This window comes from Ursus americanus, chromosome 1, assembly GCF_024610735.1.
Source record: "Ursus americanus isolate L20-20 chromosome 1, mUrsAme1.1.p, whole genome shotgun sequence".
NCBI classification, from domain to species: domain Eukaryota; kingdom Metazoa; phylum Chordata; class Mammalia; order Carnivora; family Ursidae; genus Ursus; species Ursus americanus.
Window position 1 is genome coordinate 50,184,987 of NC_142127.1, and position 23,981 is coordinate 50,208,967.

General features: G+C 43.9%; 1 protein-coding gene and 1 long non-coding RNA gene across 6 annotated transcripts in view; one reads left to right on the top strand and one right to left on the bottom strand.

Moving 5' to 3' along the window:
* Nucleotides 1-23,981, top strand: part of ITGA6 (integrin subunit alpha 6) — a 74,377-nt gene that overhangs the window by 33,293 nt on the left and 17,103 nt on the right. For 2 of the 3 annotated variants that reach the window (XM_045779756.2, XM_045779763.2), the window contains exons 2-13: nucleotides 1,835-1,959; nucleotides 3,415-3,494; nucleotides 4,999-5,254; nucleotides 6,935-7,066; nucleotides 10,163-10,373; nucleotides 11,092-11,285; nucleotides 11,433-11,521; nucleotides 12,184-12,302; nucleotides 17,554-17,652; nucleotides 17,891-17,952; nucleotides 22,111-22,271; nucleotides 22,443-22,586. In XM_045779756.2, coding sequence (XP_045635712.2) covers nucleotides 1,835-1,959; nucleotides 3,415-3,494; nucleotides 4,999-5,254; nucleotides 6,935-7,066; nucleotides 10,163-10,373; nucleotides 11,092-11,285; nucleotides 11,433-11,521; nucleotides 12,184-12,302; nucleotides 17,554-17,652; nucleotides 17,891-17,952; nucleotides 22,111-22,271; nucleotides 22,443-22,586 — 1,672 coding nt within the window. Of the gene's footprint in view, nucleotides 1-1,834; nucleotides 1,960-3,414; nucleotides 3,495-4,998; nucleotides 5,255-6,934; nucleotides 7,067-8,950; nucleotides 9,068-10,162; nucleotides 10,374-11,091; nucleotides 11,286-11,432; nucleotides 11,522-12,183; nucleotides 12,303-17,553; nucleotides 17,653-17,890; nucleotides 17,953-22,110; nucleotides 22,272-22,442; nucleotides 22,587-23,981 lie in introns of all 3 variants that reach the window. The other variant, XM_045779772.2, reaches the window with a different exon arrangement.
* LOC123783185 (uncharacterized) overlaps nucleotides 13,992-23,981 on the bottom strand; it is a 106,691-nt gene continuing 96,701 nt past the window's right edge. Inside the window, exons 3-4 of one of the 3 annotated variants that reach the window (XR_015724151.1) lie at nucleotides 21,920-23,379; nucleotides 13,992-20,863 (exon numbers count right to left, since the gene is read on the bottom strand). This is a non-coding gene — a long non-coding RNA (uncharacterized LOC123783185). Of the gene's footprint in view, nucleotides 23,380-23,981 lie in introns of all 3 variants that reach the window. The other 2 variants (XR_015724152.1, XR_015724149.1) reach the window with 2 other exon arrangements.

Here is a 23,981-nt window from a genome sequence, read left to right on the forward strand (position 1 = left end):
GGATCTTGGACAACACTGGTGGAGTATGCGTGTGGCGGTCCGGGGAGACCCCTGTGGCCCTTGGCCTTGCCTCTACCCTCTGCCAGGAGCTTCCAGGTCCCAAGGATCCTGCCTTGGTCCTAAGTCTCCGTTCCAGTTCTGTATCTTGGTGCATGCTGTTCATCTCTTCGTATGGAGGACAGATCTCAGGATAGGAGCAGACCGTGCCTGCCATCCAGGGATGTGGGAGGAAGGACAATTCTAGGGCCATGTGTCCCCACGTGAGCCAGCTCTCATTCTGGAACACCTTGCCTCGCTGGTCCTCCCTGGACATTCTGGCACCCTCCCTGTTTTTTGAGTGTATTTCCTTCTGTTGCACCTGCTGCATTGTACTGGTTTAAAATTTTCTTTGTTAAATCCTTTATTGGGATCATAGAGACAGGTGGTAGGGGCTGTTTTGTTTGTAGGTGGGTTTTTTGTTTGTATGGTTTTTTGTTTTTGCATCTGAGATTTGTGGGTTTCTTAAAGGCCGGGAGTGGCTTCCTTTCTGTTTGGGGGGGGTTGTTTGTTCACATTTGTGTGTCCAACTTTTGCCCCCAGCTCTAGCCTCGTTTGTCTCTGTCCAGTCAGGTGTGTTCCTTCTCTTTGTTTCTGTTCCTAGCTGTTCTCTGAGTCAGCCAGACCCAAAGATGGTGAGAAGAGAGGATGATCAAAAGGAGCCCTGCAGAAAGACAGTCGGTCTCTGAAGGTCCCTCCTGGCTGGGAAACTGCGATTTTAAGGCTTGTGGGTTGGAGTTGGGGCCCCCTCTTACCAGAGCTAAGAGCACTGGGGTGGGAGAGAAGAAGGCATATTATGATACCCAGTAAGTAGGTGGCACCGCCCAGACCGATAGGATGGTCGCGGACGAAGCTGTCCGAGGCGAGAGTGCCCAAAGTAAGAGCTGCGGCAGAGAGAGAGAGAGCACGAGAGCGGGACAGAGGGAGGGAGATGCAGTTGTATCTTGGGCAAGGTTAGGTTCTAAGTCAGTATTATTAAAAGATACATTAACTGAGGCATAGTAAAAAAAAAAAAAACTTCTACGAGTTGGAGCAAAAATCGATTGGAATCTGGCAGCGGCAAATTGGAAGTGGTTGGGAGTGCTCTGCCAACAGGAACCAGGGGAAACACTCCTACAGAGAAAGTAAAAAAGCACAGAAAAATGCTTTAATCAGCTGTAGTTTAAAGCCGGGTTGGCTGCTTGTGATTGGTTGTCCTTAGGGTCTGATTTTATAACCTTGAGGCATTTACAGGCTTAGATAGTTTTGCTTACATAACTGCCACGTCATTAGAGCCACATGGGCCTAATGGCCTCCTTGGTTAATTAATCAAACAGTATGTGAACTGAAGATTCCGGGTATAGTCAGAATTACCTTTGAAAAATGCCTCAGGAAGGCACAGTGGTAGAAGTAGACATATCATCGCTTGCTAAGTTTAATGGGGCCATTCCCCCCTCCAGCGTGTGTTTGTTGAGTTCCGGATGTCCTTGGCTTAGGTTTAGGGGTCAAGTTCTATAACGTGTGTCTTCTAAAACACCAGAATCCTACTCGGAGAGGTGCCGATACCATGAGAGGTGGCCTACTTTGCGCCTTGTTTCAACAACCCCTTTTCGGGCTTGACTTGCCTAGCTGTGCGTGCCTGCGTGTGTGCGTGTGTGTGGCACGAGCCAGCCACAGGACTCCACCTTTACCATCCCCAGTGCTTAAGCCAGCAGGGCATCAGGACGAATAATGCTGACATCTTGACATCATGGTTCTGATTGAAATGTTCATTGTGTCTGTTAAACTAAACTCTCCAAATTCTGTGTTTTGTCAACAGGTTGCTCGTGGGGGCCCCTCGGGCGGCGGCGCTTCCACTGCAGAGGGCCAACAGAACGGGCGGCTTGTACAGCTGTGACATCACCTCCCCGGGGCCTTGCACACGGATCGAATTTGATAACGATGGTGTGTTCTTCTGTCCTCGCTCTGTGCCCAGTTGGCCAGCTCGCCTGTACCCTACTTGCCTTTTCCATGAGGAGGGAAAGGGAGTCCAAGGCTTTGTTCTTGGAGAGAGGGCCTCTTTTAATTACGTGTCTTGACTGTTTCTTGTTTGCCCTGAAAACATCTACTTTTTGAATGAGGTTGGGCTGCCTACCGGATTGCAGCCCTTCCTAAGCTTGCTTCCTGAACGGCTATGGTGTGTTGATGTCGCCACCTAGTGATGCGCTGAGGTTCTACAGGAGGCTGTTGAAAAACTGCGTTCAGAGCAGCCAAGAAAATTGTGCATAGCGTGTGCTTGGCTGCCAAAAGTTCTCGCTTGCTTTTAAAATATTTGGGAGAAAGACTATTTTAAATTGCACGTCTCTTTGAAGTGAGAGCTGACCATCATGGATAATTGTGCCCTGCTGGCTCAGATAGAGGCTTGTTTTGTGAGGGATCTATGCTGAGCCGAGCGGTTAGTGTACTGAGAAACCCTAAGCGAACCAGATTTGAGATAGTTGGTCTAAGTAGATTTGCAGATTCACGCTGATGTTTTTCTCTTTTTTATCTTTTAGAAATAACATTTTTTTTCTGATTAGAAAATGATATGTGTTAATTGTGGGAAAGTTGTAAAAGACACCAACCTTTATAAAGAAAAACCCAAAAACCCATGGGTAATCTAGACATAATCACTCTTTAACATTTTGGCATTTTGGCTTCTGTCTACTTAGTTGTTTAGTTTTCACATTTTTGTAATGATTCAAGATTTAAAAAAAATCATGCCTGCCTTCTCATTGAGGAAGGCAAAGATTTGCATATAGGGTCATACCGTAGGTTCCGATTGATACTGAAGTGAACACATACGTGATGGTATTTGTGGTCTCTCTCTCTCTTTTTTGGGGGGGAGGGGTAACAACTAAATATATTGCTTTCCTTCTTGGCACTGATAGAAAAATATAAAGTGAACCTGAGGTCTTCTCGTCTCCAAGAAAGAAAAGAATAGTTCATGATGTTATATAACGAGTTTAGGACTATGTAGAGAAGTTAGTTTGGATGGTAGCCGGAGTTTGGAGACTGGATTTTCACATCACTGCTTTAAGTCGCGTATGTCGGAAGGCTACCCCTGAGTCTTACAATTTTCAAATAGCTTTTTGTACTCAGGATCCTGGTTGTCAGAAAGTGTAGGGCCACCAGGTAAAGCTGTTATATATTTTATGTAAAGAATTTTAAGAAGGTTCTTACCAATAACCACTTAACGTGTTTTCCCAAAAGCAGAAGTAACTTTTCTGGATTGAGTAACTGAATTTATGAAGGAGCAAGACTTGGGATCTAGGCAGTTTAGAAACCAGCTTGTATTTGTGTTCCTCTCTTGCTTCATTGCCTGCTTCCATCACTTTCAAGTCCTGACTGTGTGTATGTAACCTGTGCTGCTTTCCACAGCTGACCCTTCATCAGAAAGCAAGGAAGATCAGTGGATGGGGGTCACCGTGCAGAGCCAAGGTCCAGGGGGCAAAATTGTGGTAAGTGTGGAGAAGCCTGCCCATTCCGCAGTGTCTGAGTGCCTGTCATGCGCCAGCACCAGGCTGACAGCCGCGAACAGGACAGACAGAGCCCCTGCCTGCACAGTTGGACATTCCAGAAGACTCACTGCTTTACAGCAGGATTGATGTCAAGAAGAAATCAAGGCATTATTTTTTCTGTGATTTCTAAAGATTTTATTTATTTATTTACTTATTTTAGAGAGAGAGAGTGTACAAGCAGAGGGAGGGGTAGAGGGAGAAGGAGAGAGAGAGAATCTCAAGCAGACTCTGGAGCCTGATGCGGGGCTTGATCCTGTGATCCTGAGATCATGACCGGAGCCGAAACCAAGAGTCGGAGGAGTAACTGACTGAGTCACCCAGGTGCCCCTCTGTGATTTCTGATACGCTTTGAAATAGTCATATTTCTTTAGAACTTTCAGACTCAAAGAACTTCATAAACCCTCAGTGAATATCCCTAAAATGCCTAGAAGGCAGAACAAAACTAGACGTGGTTCATGTCCCTGGAACTATTTGGCTTTTTTAGATGAGTTCTAAAAAATATGGGAATGGCCTTGGAAAGGAAGAGCAGGTAAATTTAAGACTCTGGGTGTTTGTTCTGAACGTCTTCAAATACAAGTAGCCGTGCAGGCAGGGGTTGTTAGGTGCATTGCGGGAGGTGGTCTTGGAAATGTCTTCCAGGCTGGCTTACGGTGCTCTCTGTGTCTCTTTCAAAATCTGGTTGCTCTAGCAAATTGATAAAGGATTTTGAAAAAAAAAAAAGAAAAGAATTTCACTGAACCCTGAATGTTGATAATTAAGGGGTCATCATTACAGGAAATCAACTTGGATATCATACAGTCTATTCAGCCTGTGTTACATGGAGGGTAACCATGAGTACCTTGTAAAATTATAGAGGTTATTTCATCTTTTCTGGCGGTGTAATTCTCTCTGACTTCTAAAATAAACCTAATCTGAGCTTAGAGTACAAGTTAGGACTGATTATAAGGAAATAGTGTGGGGAGAAAAGGGAAGTATCTTTGTTTTAGCTGTTTTATCTTTATCTTTGCCTGATCCCATGAAAGTATGTCCATGACTTCTCTCCTCTGGAACATTATTACAAATTTTCACAAACATACTGACTTGAAAGTTTATATGGCCAATAAAAGCCAATTAATAAAATGAAAGAAGATATTTCCCACTGCTTATGTGACAGGTAAATTTACAAATAAATAGCCTGTGGATTACAGATTGGCATTCAGTATATGGACTGGAGCGTTATCCTCTGGCTGAGAACAAGACAGAAGTCCTGGTTCCTTTAGGCTAGGTCATGGTCTCCTTACTGCCACTTTGGGGAACAGTTGCTGGTTTGGGATGCAGTCCCAGGGTGAGGACATGTTTAACAATCCATTTAGAATTAATCTCTCTTTATTTCAATTGAAAATGGTTGATAATAAACGTAAGGTTTGTAGAACTGCACGGGCTACTTTATTCCATCTGTTTGCAGACATGTGCTCACCGATATGAAAAAAGGCAACATGTCAATACGAAGCAGGAATCCCGAGACATCTTTGGAAGGTGTTACGTCCTGAGTCAAAATCTGAGGATTGAGGATGACATGGATGGAGGAGACTGGAGTTTTTGCGATGGGCGATTGAGAGGCCATGAAAAATTTGGTTCTTGCCAGCAAGGAGTAGCAGCTACTTTTACTAAAGACTTTCATTACATTGTGTTCGGAGCCCCGGGCACTTATAACTGGAAAGGTAGGACATGTATTTGTAGCAATAGAGATTAGAATGACTGCATGATTTCTCTTACATGCACCATGATTGAGTACGTTTTAAGTTAAAACAAAATGTGTTATAAGGCACTTGTATATTAAGAAGTAAGGTAGGATATTATAATCTCTCAATTACAGGATTTCAAAAACAGTGGTGGAAATATATATTTGAAGATATTTTTCCCCTCTGTTAGCAATTTACACTGATACAAGGAGTTAACTTTTTTCTCTAAGAATATAATAATTAACATCTGTACTTCTTTCTGTTTTGTATTTTCCTGTTTTTTTGAGGCCGAACGTGTTTGCAATTTTAATGTTGGCCAACATTTCGTTTTAAGGTAGTGATCTGAAAACCAAATAGAGTGACATCATGTACAAGTAACAGTGTATTAATACAGACATGTTTTCATTATATCTTAAAAGGCTGTGTTTTGCTAACAAAGCAGAAAAGTTAGAAGGGTAGATGACAAATTAGGGAATTTTGAGATGATAATTTTAGATAATTTACGGGAAAGTTGTTTAATGGTATCGTTTAATCATGATTGTGATGTAGGTAAAAGGAGACACTGGGAGGGAGGAGGGAGAAGGGCCCTCAGGTTGACTGGGTGAACCTGGTCAGCTCCTGTAATCAAGTTTAACTTCTCTGAAGAAATTAGGCAGGCAGAGAAAACCACTATGTTATGGAGAACAATTAACGTAACTCTAATGTATAATGAAGAGAAATGCATAGGATTTAGACATCAGACATTTTTCTGAGAAATTTATTAAAATAAATGCTGTGTTACAACATTTTCTCTAGTTAAGAAAAACTTAGGAAAATTTTCCCTTTTGCATTCAAAAAATCTCCCAAGTTTGAATTCCTATTAGAAATAGTCCTTGAGGAATACCTTCCTCTCTATGTCATCGATAGTAACTTTTGGGAGGAATTTCCTTTAGCCTCCCCACCCCCAACATAACAGTATTTGTTGGGTTATAGTGACCTAATCCAAGTAACACACTGAATTTAGAAATAGTTTGATTATAGCAAGAATAGATGACATATATAGTTAAAACAACAAAAACACTCCACCAGTTATGTATGTATGGTATTTATGGGAAACATTTCTTACTTGCTTTATAAACCCTGATTTTAAATGTTACTGTTTTTAAAAAGTCACATAGTGGGCTTACTATATGAAATCTTCTCTTTTTAATTGTTAATTGTGAAAATTTTAGAAAGATGAACTCTTGGTTCAAATGATTTGGAGAAAGAATCAAAACTTTTCACTTTTACACAATAAAGTAGGTAAATTGATACAGGATGACAGACAATGTAAAATACATCCGGCTCATACAATGTCTAAAAAGTTACTTTCTGTAAGTTTAGTTAATGAAGTAAACATTTCATTTTCCATCTGGTTTTGTGGCATTAATAGAATTCCTAAGAATGCACAGGGCACTTTTTTTTTATTACTAGAACAAATTTCTTTAAAAATATTCACATAAACATGATTTTTTAACGTTAATAACCTCAAAAGCCCTCTCTTTCCTTTGCCCTCCTTCCTCCAGACTCTTCTTCCTGTCCTTACGGTGATAACACGAGGCATGTTTATTAGGAACCATCTCTTTTATTTTGTTCCATCTTCATGGTTTTTTGTTGTTTTTTGCCATTTCATTTCTTTAGGCATCGTTCGTGTAGAGCAAAAGAATAACACTTTTTTTGACATGAACATCTTTGAAGATGGGCCTTATGAAGTTGGTGGAGAGACTGACCATGACGAAAGTCTAGTTCCTGTTCCCGCTAACAGTTACTTAGGTAGGAATGAGTGCAGCTGGCATGCCCGCCTTGCCAGATGCCTCAGTGCGACCCTGTCCTCCCAGGACCCACCCTGGACCGCAAGGCTGAGACGAGGCCAGGCGGAGCCAGGGGCCTGTGGCTGCATTGAGGGGAATTGGATTTAAGCTTTGGTGATCCCGAGGTAACCTGACTGATGCTTGGGACCCTTCCCTTCTGACCTGGGCTCCATCAAGGCGGGAGGAAACCTACTGTCTCCCAAAATTGTCCCGCATGGAAGTCTGTCTCTGGAGCTAGCTAGCATCGGCCCCTGTAACCTGAAACATGCTGTTGGTGCGGCTGGAGGGGGGAAGAATGCAGGGATGTCAGCAGGAAGCTGAGCTGTCTCCTCTCACCCTCCAGTGCCTCTTTTTAGAGATGCTCTTAAGAGCTACGTTTATGAAGTTACTCGGAAGTGGCAGGTCAAGACCTCCAGGTCCTTCCTTTGTGACTGTTGTTCTCCAAGGGTTGGCTCTGCTTCTGGATTGGGGCCCCCCTGTCACCAGGCCCCTGGCGGGTGGCACGGTGGCTTTCTAGCGGAAGCTGAGCAGGACTGCTGGAGCAGCTTGGAGGACCCCCAGATGGTGTCTAAGTGCCAATCCCCTAACTCCTAAGGCTCGTTTGCATTACTAATGGGTGTCCTAAATTATTCATGTGCATTATGGTAATTACACAAAGGCTTTTAAAAGTAATTCTTGGTATGAGTTGACATAAAGAATAATTACTATGCATTTCTTGGAAAAAAATGTAAAAAATCTCAACCTAAATAGTAACCTATTTTTTTTCTAAAGTACCCAGTGCTAGAGATGTTATTGGAAAAACGGAAGGTAAAAGTAAAAACATAAGAATAATTCTAAACAACGTGTTAGTAAGCATATTAAAATGTTCTAATTATATAGATATGCATGAACAGTACTGTTAATTAAAAAAAAAACACAACTTTTCAGACATTCCCTCCTCCCTCCAAATTAAAAATCTGGTGTGAAGGCATAGAAGAGGGCAGAGAAAAGTTAAACTTAACCACTTGTTAAGTGCCGACCACATGCTGTATTTACTGCTAGGCAGGTCTTACTTGACCTTCCCAACAATATTATAAAATCAGTATGATTATCCCTCTTTCGCTGGTGGAAAAAAAGTGTGACCTAGGGAGAATGATTTCTTAGTCCAGGGTCACACAATTGCTCATCCCTCAGCCAAGGAAAGAAAGGCTGGTGAAAATGAGGCGGGGTGGGAAGCAGCTGGGTGTGTGAGCGCTGCGTCAGTGGCTTTGCAGGACGGGAATGGGACGCGGATGCCAGCCGTTTGCAGTCTCAATTATTCAGTATGGTTTTTCAGGGTAAATGCCATCAACACACCAGCATTTTATTTGAATATATTTTAACAGGCAGCCTCTCATCAAATGTGTTATTTGGGGATTATTTATGATGAGAAGTAATTTGAAATTAAAATTTAATTTAATGGTCAGGAAACCTGGGCAGGGTTTTCTGGTCAAGAAACCGACACTTCGATCTTTAAGATAGATGCCCATGGACTTTATAAACATAGTTGCTCTTGGACCATTTGAAAAGATTCAGCGTTTTTTATTAAACACACTTGCCACTTTTAAGAATGGATTGCCTCAAAAGTGGGTGCCCGGAGGGGGAAACTGTCAAATTTGTATTGTTATGTTTTTGTCGTCCATGCTGTGTGTGCATCTGTCGTTTCAAAAAAATCAGTGGGTTTGAGGAAGAAAATGATCTGCTTGAGGTTTTGGAAGCCGGCGAGGAGGGTGGCCTCCTCATGCAGTGGGAGCGGCAGTGGCTGTCATGCCTCTACGAACCATAACTGCTTTCTCTTCAATCTCTTCCGTTGCACGCGTGTGTCCAGGCCTGCTGTTTCTGACCAGCGTGTCCTATACAGATCCTGATCAGTTTGTTTATAAAACACAGCCTCCCAGGGAGCAGCCCGACACGTCCCCCGATGTGATGATGAATAGCTACCTAGGTTTGTGACCTCTGAGATGACAAATGAATTGTCTTGGTCATGGTCATTAAAAAAAAATTTTTTTTTTTATCCATACAGAGCATAAATCTTTTTATTTTCTATTTCATTTCGAGTGAAGCACACATGAAAAGCATGCATGGTTGAGGCTCTGCTGCCAGATGGTTTTCAGAGCTGGGTCCGATTAGATCACCCTGTTCTAAACTTGGAGCTCATCCTATTTTTCAACTCCCTTCACAGTTTGAGAACTGCAACAGTAGTGGTGAAGCTTTTTATAAATCACAATAAAAGGGGTGAGCTTACACTAGTCTGCATCTGCCTCACCCTTCTAAGCAAGATTTGCTTCATTGGAGTGGTTTTGACGTGGGCAGTTATATTCACTGGCTGCCAGGCCTCAGTCTGTTATCTGACACCCCACCTGATGCTTTGCAAGTAGGCGTCTAGTATTTTCTGCCCTCTGAACGAGATGTAATTGTCCTCAGTGACAACTTGCTCACCTCTATTGTTTATACTAGGTTCTCAAATACTCTGTCCCACCAGTCGCGTCTTGTTTGCATGTCTGTGTCTGAGAATTAAGTTGGTCCAAAATACTGATGCCGTCTGTGGTACATGAATGATAGCATTTGTATTACCAAGGAGACTGATGAATGTGGAAGTGACTGATCGTTACGTTATAGCAGAACCCTGTAACGTGCACTCAGGTATGCTGTGTCCGGTTGTACGTCTGTGAACAGTTCCCAGGGATAACCTGGCTTGATCACCTTTACCACACTCCAGCGTTACAATGGAGTGTAAACAGCCGCTTGAGGTGCGTGATGAGTGCTTCGTGGTTTAAGTTACACCCATGCTAAGTAGCACAGGTGTTTTCCTTTAAAAGCCTGCATATATTTCCATAGAAAGCCGTGAAAGAGCCAACTACTTTGTACTTGGGTCAGACCCCTCAGCTTTGTAACTCTTTCGTGTTATAAATAACGATAGCTGCTAGAGAGGCCTGGAAGGAGAGCGGTGGGAAGCCAGAGGAAAAGGGAGTGATGGAGGTACCATGTTGGATACCTCCTGAAATACAGGGTGATGTGAACTATTATTTTCTTTTTCTAGGCTTTTCTTTGGACTCAGGAAAAGGTATTGTTTCTAAAGATGAGATCACTTTCGTGTCTGGAGCTCCAAGAGCCAATCACAGTGGAGCTGTGGTTTTGCTAAAAAGAGACTTGAAGTCTGCACATCTTCTCCCTGAGTACATTTTTGATGGGGAAGGTCTGGCTTCTTCCTTTGGTTATGACGTGGCAGTGGCGGACCTTAACAAAGATGGGTAAGAGCGTCTGAGGTTACTTTACATCCGCCCAGGAATCGTTGGTTCTTGGGCATTTTTCAGTCTTGAGAAGAGCCATCCTTTCAGGTTAGTTGATTCAAAGGATGTTCCTGCTGCCAGATTTTTACCATCCCGCCACGTGTTTATCACTTGTTTTTTGGCAGCAGACATTCATTACCCTCCCCGGGTAATTTACATTCTCGGTTTTCAGTTTTTACTTGTATTTTGGGATCATGGGTCTGTGGGTTAAAATTTGGAAAAAAAAGTTAACTTGAAAAATGACACGTGTGGTTCTTCTGTAGCTTCCTAAGGGGCTGTTGGAGCATCCAGGATGTCCTTTTGAAAATAAGGATGGGTGACAAAGTGTAGTTGTCTGGTGGTGCCAGTTTGGGGGGCGGGTGGAGGGGAGTAGAGTCTGTGCACCCTCGTTCTAACTTGGGGACTGTCTTCAGGTTCTTACCGGTGATCTTTTCCTCTGGGCATTTATTGTAGGCTGCTGTGGAAAATGTGTTACCTAAACATAAACACTCACATGTCTAAACTTACATTACATAAACACACCTGCAAAAGTGTCTTAATGGATGAGAAATCAGTTCCAGATTTGAGGTCCTTTCTCCATCCTGTCTCTGTGTCCTTAGTACCTGGGCTGACGGCATCCTCTGTGAGCTTGCTGGTATTTTAGCTGATGGTTCAGTTTTATCCCTCGTTACGTTTTTAGGTGGCAAGATATAATTGTTGGAGCCCCGCAGTATTTTGATAGAGACGGAGAAGTTGGAGGTGCTGTGTATGTTTACATTAACGAGCAAGGCCGCTGGAATAATGTCAAGCCAATTCGTCTTAATGGAACCAAAGATTCTATGTTTGGCATCGCAGTGAAAAATATTGGTGATATTAATCAGGATGGCTACCCAGGTGGGTAATAGATTGTGAAATAGTTATGCTCACAGGCGGATTATTTGATTGTCTAAAATAATGAATGCTTATGGCATCTTACTATGAAATGTCATATTGGAACATTTTTAAAATGTAGTGTTTGTTGAAATGTGATGTCGCCAACAGATATTGCAGTTGGAGCTCCCTATGATGATCTGGGAAAGGTTTTTATCTATCACGGATCCCCGAATGGAATAAATACCAAGCCAACACAGGTAACCAAACAGTCTGGGTTTCTGCAATAAGGGTCTCAGCTTTTTGCCTTGTAATAAGATATTTGGGTTTACGTGCATTTTCACACGACTCATGTTTTATTTACGAATCTATAATAGTATGAACTTTGTGTGTTTTTTTAACATGTACTATTAGAAGAGAGCTTGGAAATAGATTTAAAATAAGCACATTGTTGCGTTTATTTGTAAAGTTTCTTAGATAAGTTAGGAATCAAAATAATCCAAAGGAAAAGACAGTTTTACCCAGATAGCATATGTAGATGGAAACGTGAGATCTTTCCTTTAGTAGCATACTAACTGGCGGTAAAATGGGGCAAATGAAATAGATGATTTTGATTACATGGAGAATTGAGATGCCAACAATTAAAAATCGCTTTTGAGAAAAACAGGACATTTGGAGGACAGGTAGAGAGGTTTGGTATATAGTAAAGAAGCTCATCAAAAATGGCCCTTTTATCCTTTGAGATAGAATGTAAATCAGAGGACTTCTATGAAATAAAATGTATGAAGTGCTGGAGCACATGTGTACTTATAATTTAGTATAATTTATAAGTAAACTCTTGAACTTCATTTTAGGAGGAAAGCTGTGGCTTTTTCAAAGCATCGAGCGCTCACTGTTCTTACTGATGCCCTGTTCATTTCAGATTCTTGAGGGTAAATCCCCTTATTTTGGCTATTCAATTGCTGGGAATATGGACCTTGATAGAAATTCCTACCCCGATGTTGCTGTTGGTTCCCTCTCAGACTCCGTAGCTGTGTTCAGGTGTGTGATCTCGGACTTCAGTTAAGTGTGTGCGATATTCCAGTTCCACTCAAATTTTGACCTTTCTCATTGAAAGTCATACTCCCTATATTTCAAAGTCAAAGGTTTATATGGATCTTGAAGATTTTTCTTTTAGGAGTGGTATAACTGTGATGGAAACCCATTTTTGTAATGTCTTGCTAATTTTGAATTGCGAAAAAAGAACTGGTGAAAATTTTTACTTCATAGGTACTTTTAAAACCTTAGATTTTGATAAAAGAGAAAACATAAAATTTGACCACAGAAAGAATATAAGGAAGGAAACATGAATCCCCTGTCTTTCACTACCCATTAGTAAGCTCCAAAATTTTGGTTTATATCCTTTTAGTCTTTTGTGTTCTGTGAATGCACATGTATATTTAACAAAGCTGAGCTCACAATGTGCGTATTGTCTTGTAACCTGCTTTCGTCTGTCTGTAATGCCTACTGGACTGTCCCCAGTCCTCGAGTACTTTCCTGAGATGAAATTAATGGCTGCCATAAGGTGTCACATGGCTGGGTCTAGTTTATTTAACCATCGCCATACTGTCCTTGGATACTTACGTTCCTTTGTTTGCTTTTTTTTTCTTTTTATTTTTAATGATACACAAGCTGGCAAACATCCTTGCTTTTGTTCATGTCCTGAATTATTTCCTTATGATAAATTCTTTTTTTTTTTTTTTTTAAGATTTTATTTATTTATTTGACAGAGACAGCCAGCGAGAGAGGGAACACAAGCAGGGGGAGTGGGAGAGGAAGAAGCAGGCTCCCAGCGGAGGAGCCTGATGTGGGGCTCGATCCCACAACGCCGGGATCACGCCCTGAGCCGAAGGCAGATGCTCAACCGCTGTGCCACCCAGGCGTCCCTCCTTATGATAAATTCTTAAAAGTGAATTTGCTGAGTGGAAGGGCATATGTGTTTTCAGACTTTAGATTCAGATTCACCAAAATGACCTCCAGAAAGGCTGCCTCGGTTTGCCCATCAGCTTTGCGTGAGTCCCCCTTGTCCTAGCAAATTTCATCACTGCTGAGAATCACCATTTAACATCATTTATTTAACTTTTAATTTTAAATGTAGCATATTCTTATAAAAAAAAGTTGATACACAATTGTGGAGAATGCAAGTTCCCCAGTATTCCCGTCTTCCACAAAACAACTTCGGATAGTTTTGGGTCTCTTTCTGCCTCGAGGGCATCATCAAAGGGCCATTCTCAACGGCTGTTCTCTAACCTGGTTCTTAAAAATCTAATCTCTGTTACTTATCTCTCCTTGTCAGTATAGACACATCCATCTTATTCTTCTTAACGTTAAGCTAATATTATTCCATCATACGCATTTAATCTTCAGTTGGTGGACTTTTTGGTCTCGGACTTTAAGCTGATGTAAATCGGGTTCTACAGAGTATCATCCGTCTCTCGGTCGTTTTTTCTTAAGAAAAATTCCTAGAAATAGAATCCCTGGGATACAGGTTAGCACATTTTTGTATTAATACATATATCTACAGAGAGGTTGTGATAGTTTATGCTCATGGCAGCAAGCTGTGAGAAAGCCTATTTCCTCACACCCTTAACGGCATCAAACATGATGAATCTATTTGATTTTTGCCCATGTGCTTCGTGACCCCATCTTTTGGCTGAATTTGCATTTCTTGGATTGTTAGAACCATTTGGGTTTGTTTTTTCTTTCTTTCTTTCTTTCTTTCTTTCTTTCTTTCTTTCTTTCTTTCTTTCTTTTTTTTTTTTAACTATTTGACTTTACAGGTATTTTAATCTTAAAGACTGTCTTTAAAGATATTTTATTTTTTAAAAGATTTTATTTGGGAGAGCAAGAGTGAGAGAAAGCACAAGCAGGGGGGAGGGGCAAAGTGAGATGGAGAAGCAGACTCCCCGCTGAGCAGGGATCCTGATGTGGGGCTCAGTCCCAGAACCCTGAGATCATGACCTGAACTGAAGGCAGACGCTTAACAGACTGAGCCATCCAGGCACCCCTCTTTAAGGATATTTTAAATGGGTGTCAATGTACACTGAAACCCTAAAGGGAAAAAAAAACCAAACCATCATTGCCCTTGTAGACTTCCAGAAGAGTGTCAGGTAGAGATGTACCCTCAACATCTAAAATATAATCCTAAGCCAACCCCTGGGTCTTGTAAGAAACTGATGCCAGGAGGATACTAATGAAGAGAATAATATAAAAAAAATAGAATATAGTATATGTATATAGAATGCAGCATAGAAGATCAAAGAAAAATAGTTTTCTGGTTAGATGGCAAGATCTGTGAAAGCCATTTCATGGGAAGACGAAGAGCCACCACAGAAGTTATAGACGGCAAGAGTAGGAGACGTGAAAACAAGTGGATAAGGATGTATCTGAGATGTTAGGACAAAGGAAGTTAAAAAATAAATGAACTGTGTGTACATGATCGAGAAAAGAGAGACCTCGGGAAAACATGGATGGATCAGTAGTGGTTTGTGTTGGTGGTGGCGTGTATCTGTCCTAGGAACCCAGTGACCTTCTGAGCTGTCATACTGGGGACACTGTGTGTGGTACTGTGTGCCCTCCGAGGTTAAAGCGTCCAGCCTGTGTTCTGTCCGGTGGTTCTCAAACACTGCCTCTATATGTCTGTTTCTCTTTGTTCATATAGGTATTAACCTTAAAATATTCAGCGTGTGTGTGTTTATTTAGATTTATTTATTTTAGAGAGAGTGCATGCAAACACAAGCAGGAGGGGCAGAGGGAGGAGGAGAGAATCTCAAGCAGGCTCTGTGCTGAATGTGGAGCTCGTCTCAGGGCTTGATTCCATGACCCTGAGATCACGACCTGAGCCGAAACCAAGAATTGGATGCTTAACCAAGAATCGGCTTAACCGATTGCACCACCCGGGCACCCCTTAAAATATTGAATGTTTTTAAAGGGTGGAAGAATATAGAACATTCAGCCAAGTTTGCATCAAAATGCAGTTTGTACTTCTAGTTGGGGAATAGCCTTTGGGTATCAAGAAGACTTGACTTCCTGTACCAAAATTTGCTTACCAAGTTTTTTCAGCACATAACCTGTTTTTAGTGAGTTAAATATTTGCTTCTGTATATAGATGGTATACATTAAAATACTATTTTCCTGTCCTAATAAGTAGGTTGAGTATGAACCTTGTGAACTTGTTCTTTCTTTCCTCAGAGATAGCACAAAAGTAAATTTTAAATCCTTCCATAAAAAAGGGAGCACCCAATTCCCTTATTCTACAAATGAGGAAATGGAGGCCCAGGACTGCTTAAGCTTTGAAGGCTGGATCCTGGGAGCACAGGATCCCAACGTCCGGGCACTTTCCCCACTAAATCACGTTAGTACTTCAAGGTAGTTCATAAATACATGCCAGTCAAACAAGCAGTAGCTGAACCAGTAAGATTTGCTTTATGTGTTACGGCACGTTTTTCCTGATTCATAATGTACTGTGAGCTTAAAATTGTATTTGTTGTTGTGTTTAAAAAACCCAGAAATCAGGGGCACCTGGCTGGCTCGGTCAGAAGAACATGCGACTCTTGATCTCAGGGTCTTGAGTTTGAGTCCTGGGATGGGTGTAAAGATTACTAAAAAAAAAACAAACTTAAAAGGATTTTAAATGAAAAAACAAAAATGTTTTAGGCAGAAGTGTGTGTGAAAATATTTCCTTCTGATATCTAGGTCACATTAAGGCCTTAATACTATGATACTTAAAACACTCTTGCGTCTCTAGCAATTAGTTTTAAGGTATTTGTGGATTTTTGCCTCTTAAATATGCTCTCAGAACTTTAATCCGGAATGGATCTGGTTAGTAGCTTAGAAACTAGCAGCTGTCTGAAATAACAGGAAGGTAAACAGCTGTGAGAAGGAAGTGTAGAGACAGGAACATGGGCAGCGCTTGTCCTTCCACAGGCGCGCACCTTGCCCATGAACGTACTTGTGTCTCCTCTAACCTACCGACAGACTGATTCCAGAAGCTCCAGCTCGCTGTCTGGGATTTGGAATGCATTTTCCTATCTTCCCCAGGATGGCTGGGTTACCAGAAGCCCACTAAAGTCAGTCTGACTGGATCCGTGTAGTAATGAATACATGGAACCCATTCTGAGTTCTGGCTAGGGAGTGACAGGGATGATAGGGGCCCCCTCCCCATCCCACTTGCATCATATACTTGGATTTGTTGTATGTGTGGTGGAGGTCTGGACATAAGCTGGTGGGAGACCCCTTTGGCTGTGGGAGGTAGGGGGGAAGATGGAAGGGAGAGCAGAGGTGTATTTTATGTGGTGAGAAGGGCCAAAGGTGTGGGATTCCAGCTGCTCGAGTGGGTTTGCGAGGTTGGGGTTAGGCAGAGCAGAGATGGGAAAGGCTGAGGGCTTGACATTTTTGCTTACGGAGATTTCGTGGGGGTAGAAAAGTTGTAGTCCATTCTGTGGCAGCAGGACAGAGACTGAGGCTGGGGATGGGAGGTTCCAAGGAAGGGCAGTGTTCGTAGGATGGAGTCTGTCTGCTCAGGGTTGCATGTATTCCTCAAATTCACGTGTATGTAGAAAGCCTGATAGTGAGCGTCCCGGGTAGTAGGTGTATGTGGGTTTTTAACCTTTCTGGAAGGTATTTTGGCAAGATTACTCATAATTAGATATGCACATATTCTTCAGCTCAGAAGTTCTGCTAGGAGTTTATCCTCCAGGGGAATTCAAACGTGTGCCTAGAAACCTGTCTGAGGAGGTTTGTCAGAGCTGAAAGCCTGAAGACAGCACAAACGCCTACCCGTTAGGGACCGGTTGAACCCGCGATGTGGCGTGGGCGCAGAGGCGCACCCCCGGCCTCAGAAAGCGGGAGCTAGATCGCTGGAGAGAGAGGAGAAGGGCGCTGAAACGTCAGTGAGAAAAAGCAGTGCGGAGAGGTGTCTGGAAGGACATACCTGGCCGCTTGGGGGTTCGGGTGGGGACAGAGCCGTAATATTTGCCTGAAAACTCTAGAACTTTTACATATTGCCCACGTTCCTTTCCATTTAAAAACTTCTGATAAAATGACAAAACACTTTATAGATAAATGTTATATTTAAAATTTTTTGATAAAATTTGTGTTTTAAATGATATCTGTTAACCGTTCTTTAGCAACGGGGGAACCTTTTTTTCCCTGTGTGGTTTTTAAGATCGAGCAGGCACGTGGGAGTACGTGAATTCACCTCACACCGAAGGTAGCAGAAGGCTGAGCCTGTGTTTCACTCCTTTGTGTTCAGGTCCCGGCCTGTGATTACTATTCAGAAAACGCTCACCGTGACACCGGGCACGATCGATCTCCGCCAGAAGACGTTCTGCGGGGCGCCCAGCGGGATATGGTGAGAGCTCCCGCCGCAGGCCCGGCCCTCGCTCCCGCAGCTCTGCTTTGCGGTGCCGCTGTTGCTCTGAGGAGCCGCGGGCAGCGGGAAGACAGGCACGAGCAAGGGACAAGGGAACATGGGACACTTGACTCATCGCTGGGCGGGGGGGATTTGAGGCCGGGGGCCGAGGGCTGGTGTGTGTTCTCTCTGCTGCAGCGACGCCCCTTCTAAGGAATGTGTGTTTGACTTTATACAGCCTCAAGGTGAAGGCCTGTTTTGAATACACTGCCAAACCCGCAGGTTACAATCCTTTGATAAGTAAGTACCTAGTACCTTTAAAAATTATATACGTTCTGTCTGCCGGCTTGAAAGTAATGCATAAGTAAAGAAAAATAAAACTGCGGTGGCCAACCTGGGTTCATAGATTCTTGTACAAGGAATTCAGCGGAGCCCTTGTCTTCTCTTTAATCAGGAGGGCGAAGCACATGACGGGTAACTCTCCATTTGGTCCTCATTTGAATTTTCCAGAGCAGATGGTTTGGGACAGCAGGCCTTGGGAAAGTACTCATTTGCTACCACAACCGTTTCCTCCTCTTCTGCCTTTGAAGAGCAACGTGGAAAATTGGGTTTGCGGTTGGGAGGTGGGGGTGGCGGTTGTGGGAGAGTGCGCACCGGAGCCGGCGTCTCGCGGAATTGCCGGCTTAGTCTCTCTTCCCGGCGTGGCCCCCCCAGAGGCCTCCCCGGCCTAGAACACCCACGCCGTGTGTCTGCGAGCAGGCTCCTGGGGGACTGGAAGGCTGGTCTCGGGAATTCACAGCCCTGGGCTCCGCTCCGGGCTGTAGCTCCAGGGCTGGCGGACCCCGCAGCACAGCGCAGGTCTCAACATTTGAGTTTTCATTTTCCCGTCAGTAATAAAAATGCCTTTTTTTTTTTTTTAAGATTTTATTTATTTATTCGACAGAGAGACAGCCAGCGAGAGAGGGAACACAGCAGGGGGAGTGGGAGAGGAAGAAGCAGGCTCCCAGCAGAGGAGCCCGATGCGGGACTCGATCCCAGAGCTCCGGGATCACGCCCTGAACCGAAGGCAGACGCTTAACGACTGCGCCACCCAGGCGCCCCGTAAAAATGCCTCTAATGGGAGTTCCTGCATAGGACTGTGGTGGAGAGCAAAGGAGATACTGTGGCTAAGGCTGTTATTTGTACGGTATTTTGCGGCTTCCTTTATAATCCAAGCAGGCTTTTTTGCCGCACGTTTGCACGAGGCTAATGACACTCTAACGGTGGTGATCACCACCACAGCCTTCCATGGGGGGTGTTAGTAATAGTCACACCTGTCACGCGTAAGCCACCTGCTCCAGCTGCAGGGTGAAGGTGGGCACACGGCAACTTAAGCTTTTCCCCAAAGAGCAAGTACGAAGAGTGAGGGTGATCTCCATCCTGGGTCAGGCCGTCGTCCCGGCGGCCCCGTATGATGGCGTAGCTTGCCACCGAGGGGAGCCTTCCGGAGGGATAGGGTGGTTTGCAGTTTTTACTTTACCTTGAGGAATTGACTTTTCTTAAGTTTCCTTCTTGTTATGTAAAGTATTACTCTGGTTTCTTTATTAAAAAGATATCCCTTTTACTATCCCAGAATTTGGCAAATATGTCTGTCTTCCCCAAGTTCACCTTGTCATAGGCCCACTTTTCCTATTTTAAGCCTCCGTCTTTCCAGATTTTAAGCCGTTCTCAGGCCTCCCTGATCTTCTGTGGCTCCTCTCCTGGGCTGTCTCGCACTGTAGCCTCTCTCCTAGGGATCTTCCGACCCTGTGGGGTGCGTGCTCGGTGTTGCTGTATCCTGGGTTGTGCACAGGGGAGTGGTGGCCTTTCACTTTGCTTTTTGATGTGGCTGGTATTTCACTGAGTATTGGAAACAATTCTTGGGGTGGCTTTCATTGAGAAGAAAACGTCTTCTAGGATTTCTCACACTCTGTCATCTTGTTAGTATTTGTGTTCTTTTTACCCAAATGCGATACCTTACCCTTGCCTGTTTGGAGAACAGGCATTTCACCATTGTGTTTGAACAGACTAGAGAGACAAGGAGAAATTGTGAATCTTTGACTAGATGAGGAGAGGAAATTGGGAAGCAGTTTTATTCTGTTAGTCTGTCATTTTCCCACACCACTCTGACCGTAGATGTGAAATCTCATCAGAGCTGTCTTGTCTTCCCCGTCAATCGTTTCCATAAAATTACAAACTTTGTTCTAGCTTGAATGCAGCATGATGCCCTATGTATTAGTTTCATGTTCAGTAACTATGCCATTAACCAAGCGTTTATGAATGGCTCCGTTACCTGAGTGTTTACTGATGGCCTATCATGGGTAGAAGTTTTTTCTGTGAAGGTGTTTAGAGGGACCTGTTTTTCCTTGCCTACACTTCCACAACACTGAGAAATTCTACACCAAATAGAACGTCCACAAGGCTGCACAAGCGACTCCATCTAAAACCCATCCCCAGTGTCTGAGATGGGAGCGTATTGTTCCATCAGGCTGTTCTAACTCGGTGGTCCTCATGTGGTGTTCCATACATACAGATATTTATAATTGAGCCTTAATGAGTATTCTACTTGGCTTGCCCCTCAAAAGGTCAGCAAAGGTGGCCTGCAAGGATTTTAAGATTATGTGAACTGTCTGGAGGGTCAGGGAAGGTTAGAGTGGGCTTGGTAGATAAACGGTTTTAATGCACCCACACCCTCCCCTACTTTTGCCGTGAGGGGCACTCAGCATGTGAGCCTTCGTCTGGTTCATTGTGAAGTTAACAGGTCATTGATAAATGGATGATGTCAAGGCTACAAGGCTAAAATGGAGGCACATTCCATTTGGCAGAAATTACTATCGAAACTGTCAGTGTCTCTAAATTTTGGGCTTATGTATCTCAGTAGCTATTGTTCGGCATAGGAGTAACGTCCTGTTGTTTGTGTGCGTGTCTCCGTGTGCACTGGTGTGTATGTTGGTGTGGTGCCAGTCACTCCCGCTCCCGTTCAGCTGTTCTGAAGTCATACTTACATCAGGTGCTGTCCCGCTGCTGGGGACATAGTGGCGAGCAGACTGATGTGGTCCCTGTCCACGCCTTTGCCTGGGGAAGAGGGTCAGCACAGTGGCTAAGTGCAGCGAGTGGGGAAACAGAATACCGTCCGATCCCCCAGGAGAGGTCAGGAGCGTCCTCCCGGAGGAAGTGCTGTCCACACTGAGATCTGAAGGAGAAGGAGAGTTAGGCAGTCAGGGGGAGGCGGAGGGCCGGGGTCCAGCTGGCACAGGAAGAGAGTGACTCATGCAGAGGCCTGGAGGAAGTGGAAACCTGGACATCTTAAGAGGCTTTATACAGCAGTTGTCTTGTGTGTTTGTGACAGAGACTTCGAAGCTGGTGCCACCTCCGCCCCTCACTGTTTGATCCTGGGCCAGTCACCTAGCTCTGTGGGCCCCCGCTGCTTATCTGCAAGAAGAGGGTATTAAAATAGATGCTCTTTGAGGCCTCTTCTGAACTCCAACATGAATATTAGAACATGGGTGGTTCATTTCCTGCGTTTTATGGAGGTTTTTTTCCTCGAGGCCGCCTTCTCTGGCCCTGTACACACTTTGGTTTGCTTCCCCTTCTGACGGTTAGTGAGTGATTACTGACTGTAAGTAATTTAAATACTATCCCATAAAGAAACATAGTAACTACATCCAGCAGGCAAGCAACAGAATGCATTCTGAAGTCGAGAAATGAGATTTTGATCCCCCAAATCCTGGCCTGCCTCCGAGCTGCATTAGTAGAGGTAATCAAGAACAGGATGTGCCTTCTAGGCCTTTGGAGGTTGGAAACTGTGTGTGGGAGATACAGTAGCTGGCATATGGGCCCTCGACTCTAAAAGGAATGTGTTTCACCTTTCATTTCTTTTAAGTGAAAAGTCTCCTGTTGTCAAAAGACTTCTCTACCTCTAATACACATAATTCCCATTTTGGACAAGGATCCTTCGTAGGTGCTTCTTAGAAGCACCTGACGGTCCTGTTAAAATGCAGACTCTGGCTAAGTAGGTCTGGCTGGGGCTTGAGAAGCTGCTGCTGCTGAGTATGCAGGGGGGGGCCATGGAAGCAACAGGCTGCTGGCTGGGGGTCCCGGCAGCCTTCAGGGAGTGCGGGTCCCCATTATCTTTAGTGCTTGGAGTCCTGAAGTTGAGCCAGAAATCCTTGAGGCTGCTCAGAGGTTTTGACTTATTCTCGAGCTCCCCCAGGTGGCCCAATGGAAATTGAACTTTACAAACTCTTACCAGCAGTGCGAAGAGAAGGACGGCTTGATCAGTGACAGTGTACATTACCAGGAAATGTGAACAGCAACAAGGGCGGTGGGAAGAGTCTTCTACAAGGAATTAAAATGACATAAAAGGGAACTCGCTGTCCTTACAGCTGCACTGCACGGGGATATACTCTTAAGTTCATAGGATCTGTTCATTTTGTCTAGCCATTTTGGGCACACTCGAGGCTGAAAAGGAGAGAAGAAAATCTGGCCTGTCATCAAGAGTTCACTTTCGAAACCAAGGCTCTGAGGCCAAGTATACTCAGGAGCTAACTCTGAACAGGCAGAAGCAGAAGGCGTGCATAGAGGAGACCCTCTGGCTCCAGGTGAGGCCCGCCGCCTGTCAGGTCGGTCGTGAGGACAGCAGTTGGGTTTTACGGGGGCATCGGTAGGTCTCGGAAACGTACACCCACAACCTCTCGTTCAGGACAAAAGAGAGCATTGTTGGGAGTTCCCAGTAGCGTTGATAACCATGCCTCACTCTGCACACTTTTCAGGAAAATATCCGAGATAAACTGCGTCCCATTCCCATAACTGCTTCAGTAGAGATCCAAGAGCCAAACACGCGGAGGAGAGTGAATTCGCTTCCGGAAGTTCTTCCCATTTTGAATTCGAACGAACCCAAGACCGTTCACAGAGATGTAAGTCTTCCAGACTTTTGTGTTGCCAAAGCTTCTCGTATCTGGCTCAACTACATCACATGTCTTTGAAGGCAGTAGCACCAGTGATTTGCTTTTTAAAGTGCATTGCTTTGTATTAAATAAGCTTTTTAATATATGTGAAGTTTGAGATTTGTTCCCCAAATTAACAATGAATATAGAAACACGTGGAATACAACTTGGAGCCAGAGAGTATTGTTCTTAATAATTTTCGGCCACTGTGACTTACAGAGACTCTAACTGCCAGAACTTACTCTCACATCGAGTTTTTCCTATGGCCGTATGTAGAAAGAAAAATACATTGCATTTTACTATTGAGAACATTAAAATGTAGAAAATAAACTTGTTAGTCTGAATGTTAAAATCAAGGAATATAAAGTTCAGCAAGGTAGCAAATAGTCCTTTCGTGGCTACTGTAGCCTGTGTACAATTTACATCGTGCGGCTTGCTGCAGCTCTCCTGTGGGGTGGGGCCTGTTTGCTGGGGTGTAGGGCTGAGGCGCGCGCATAGGCCGGAGAGCCCAGCACCGACTGGGGTGTGCACCTGCTCTCAAAATCCCTCGGTGCTGGAGTGTCCACTCTGTGCTCTTGGTTCCGGCAAAGCCTTTCAGAAGTGAGTACTTGCTGCTTTACGCTCAGGAGGTGGTGCCGCAGTCTGCACGCTGTCTTTGCTGTCACAAAGTCTGGCTCCTTGTACTTTTGTGTACTTTTTCAGACTTTGGATGTTGCTGCTTATCACATGAATAGTTCTTGTGTATGTTCCCAGCTCTGTAGTCCTGTTGAACATAACAAGCAAGTAGACAGTTTTCCTATTTATCAGTGTGATTATTAAGCACTCATTAGCACTGTGCCATTTGTTTTCTTGACCTTCAGCTCGTTTCCTCACCTGTACAATGGAGCCCCTAATAGTATCCTCCTAAGTCTGTTGTGAGGATTAAGGAAGTTAAAATACGTAATCGTGTGTTAAGTAACCTCATCATTATTATTGGTACTTCTTACAGTATCCCTGTAAAGTCGGCCGGTGGCTTCCCATATTACCAGTGACGACACTTAGGCTCAGAAAGGTTAAGTGACTTGCCCAAAGCCCCATGGCTAAGAGTTAGGTTTGGAAGGTGGACCTGTGTGGCTGCGGGGCTCACGCTCTTCGCTACACCTCCGTGGCCTGGTCAGAGTGTTCCTAAAGCACAGCTCTGTTCAAGGACGAGCCAAAAGACAGTTCAGCTAAAGACACTGGATGCAGGGTAGAGTACGTTTGAAGCTTCTGCTATGGTAATTGTCGCACAGGGAAAAGGCTGTGTGGAAATAGCCAGTCACTGCTGCCTCCAGAATGGCATGAATTACAATGGTTTTGTTTTCACCAGAGAGAGAGGGAGACAAA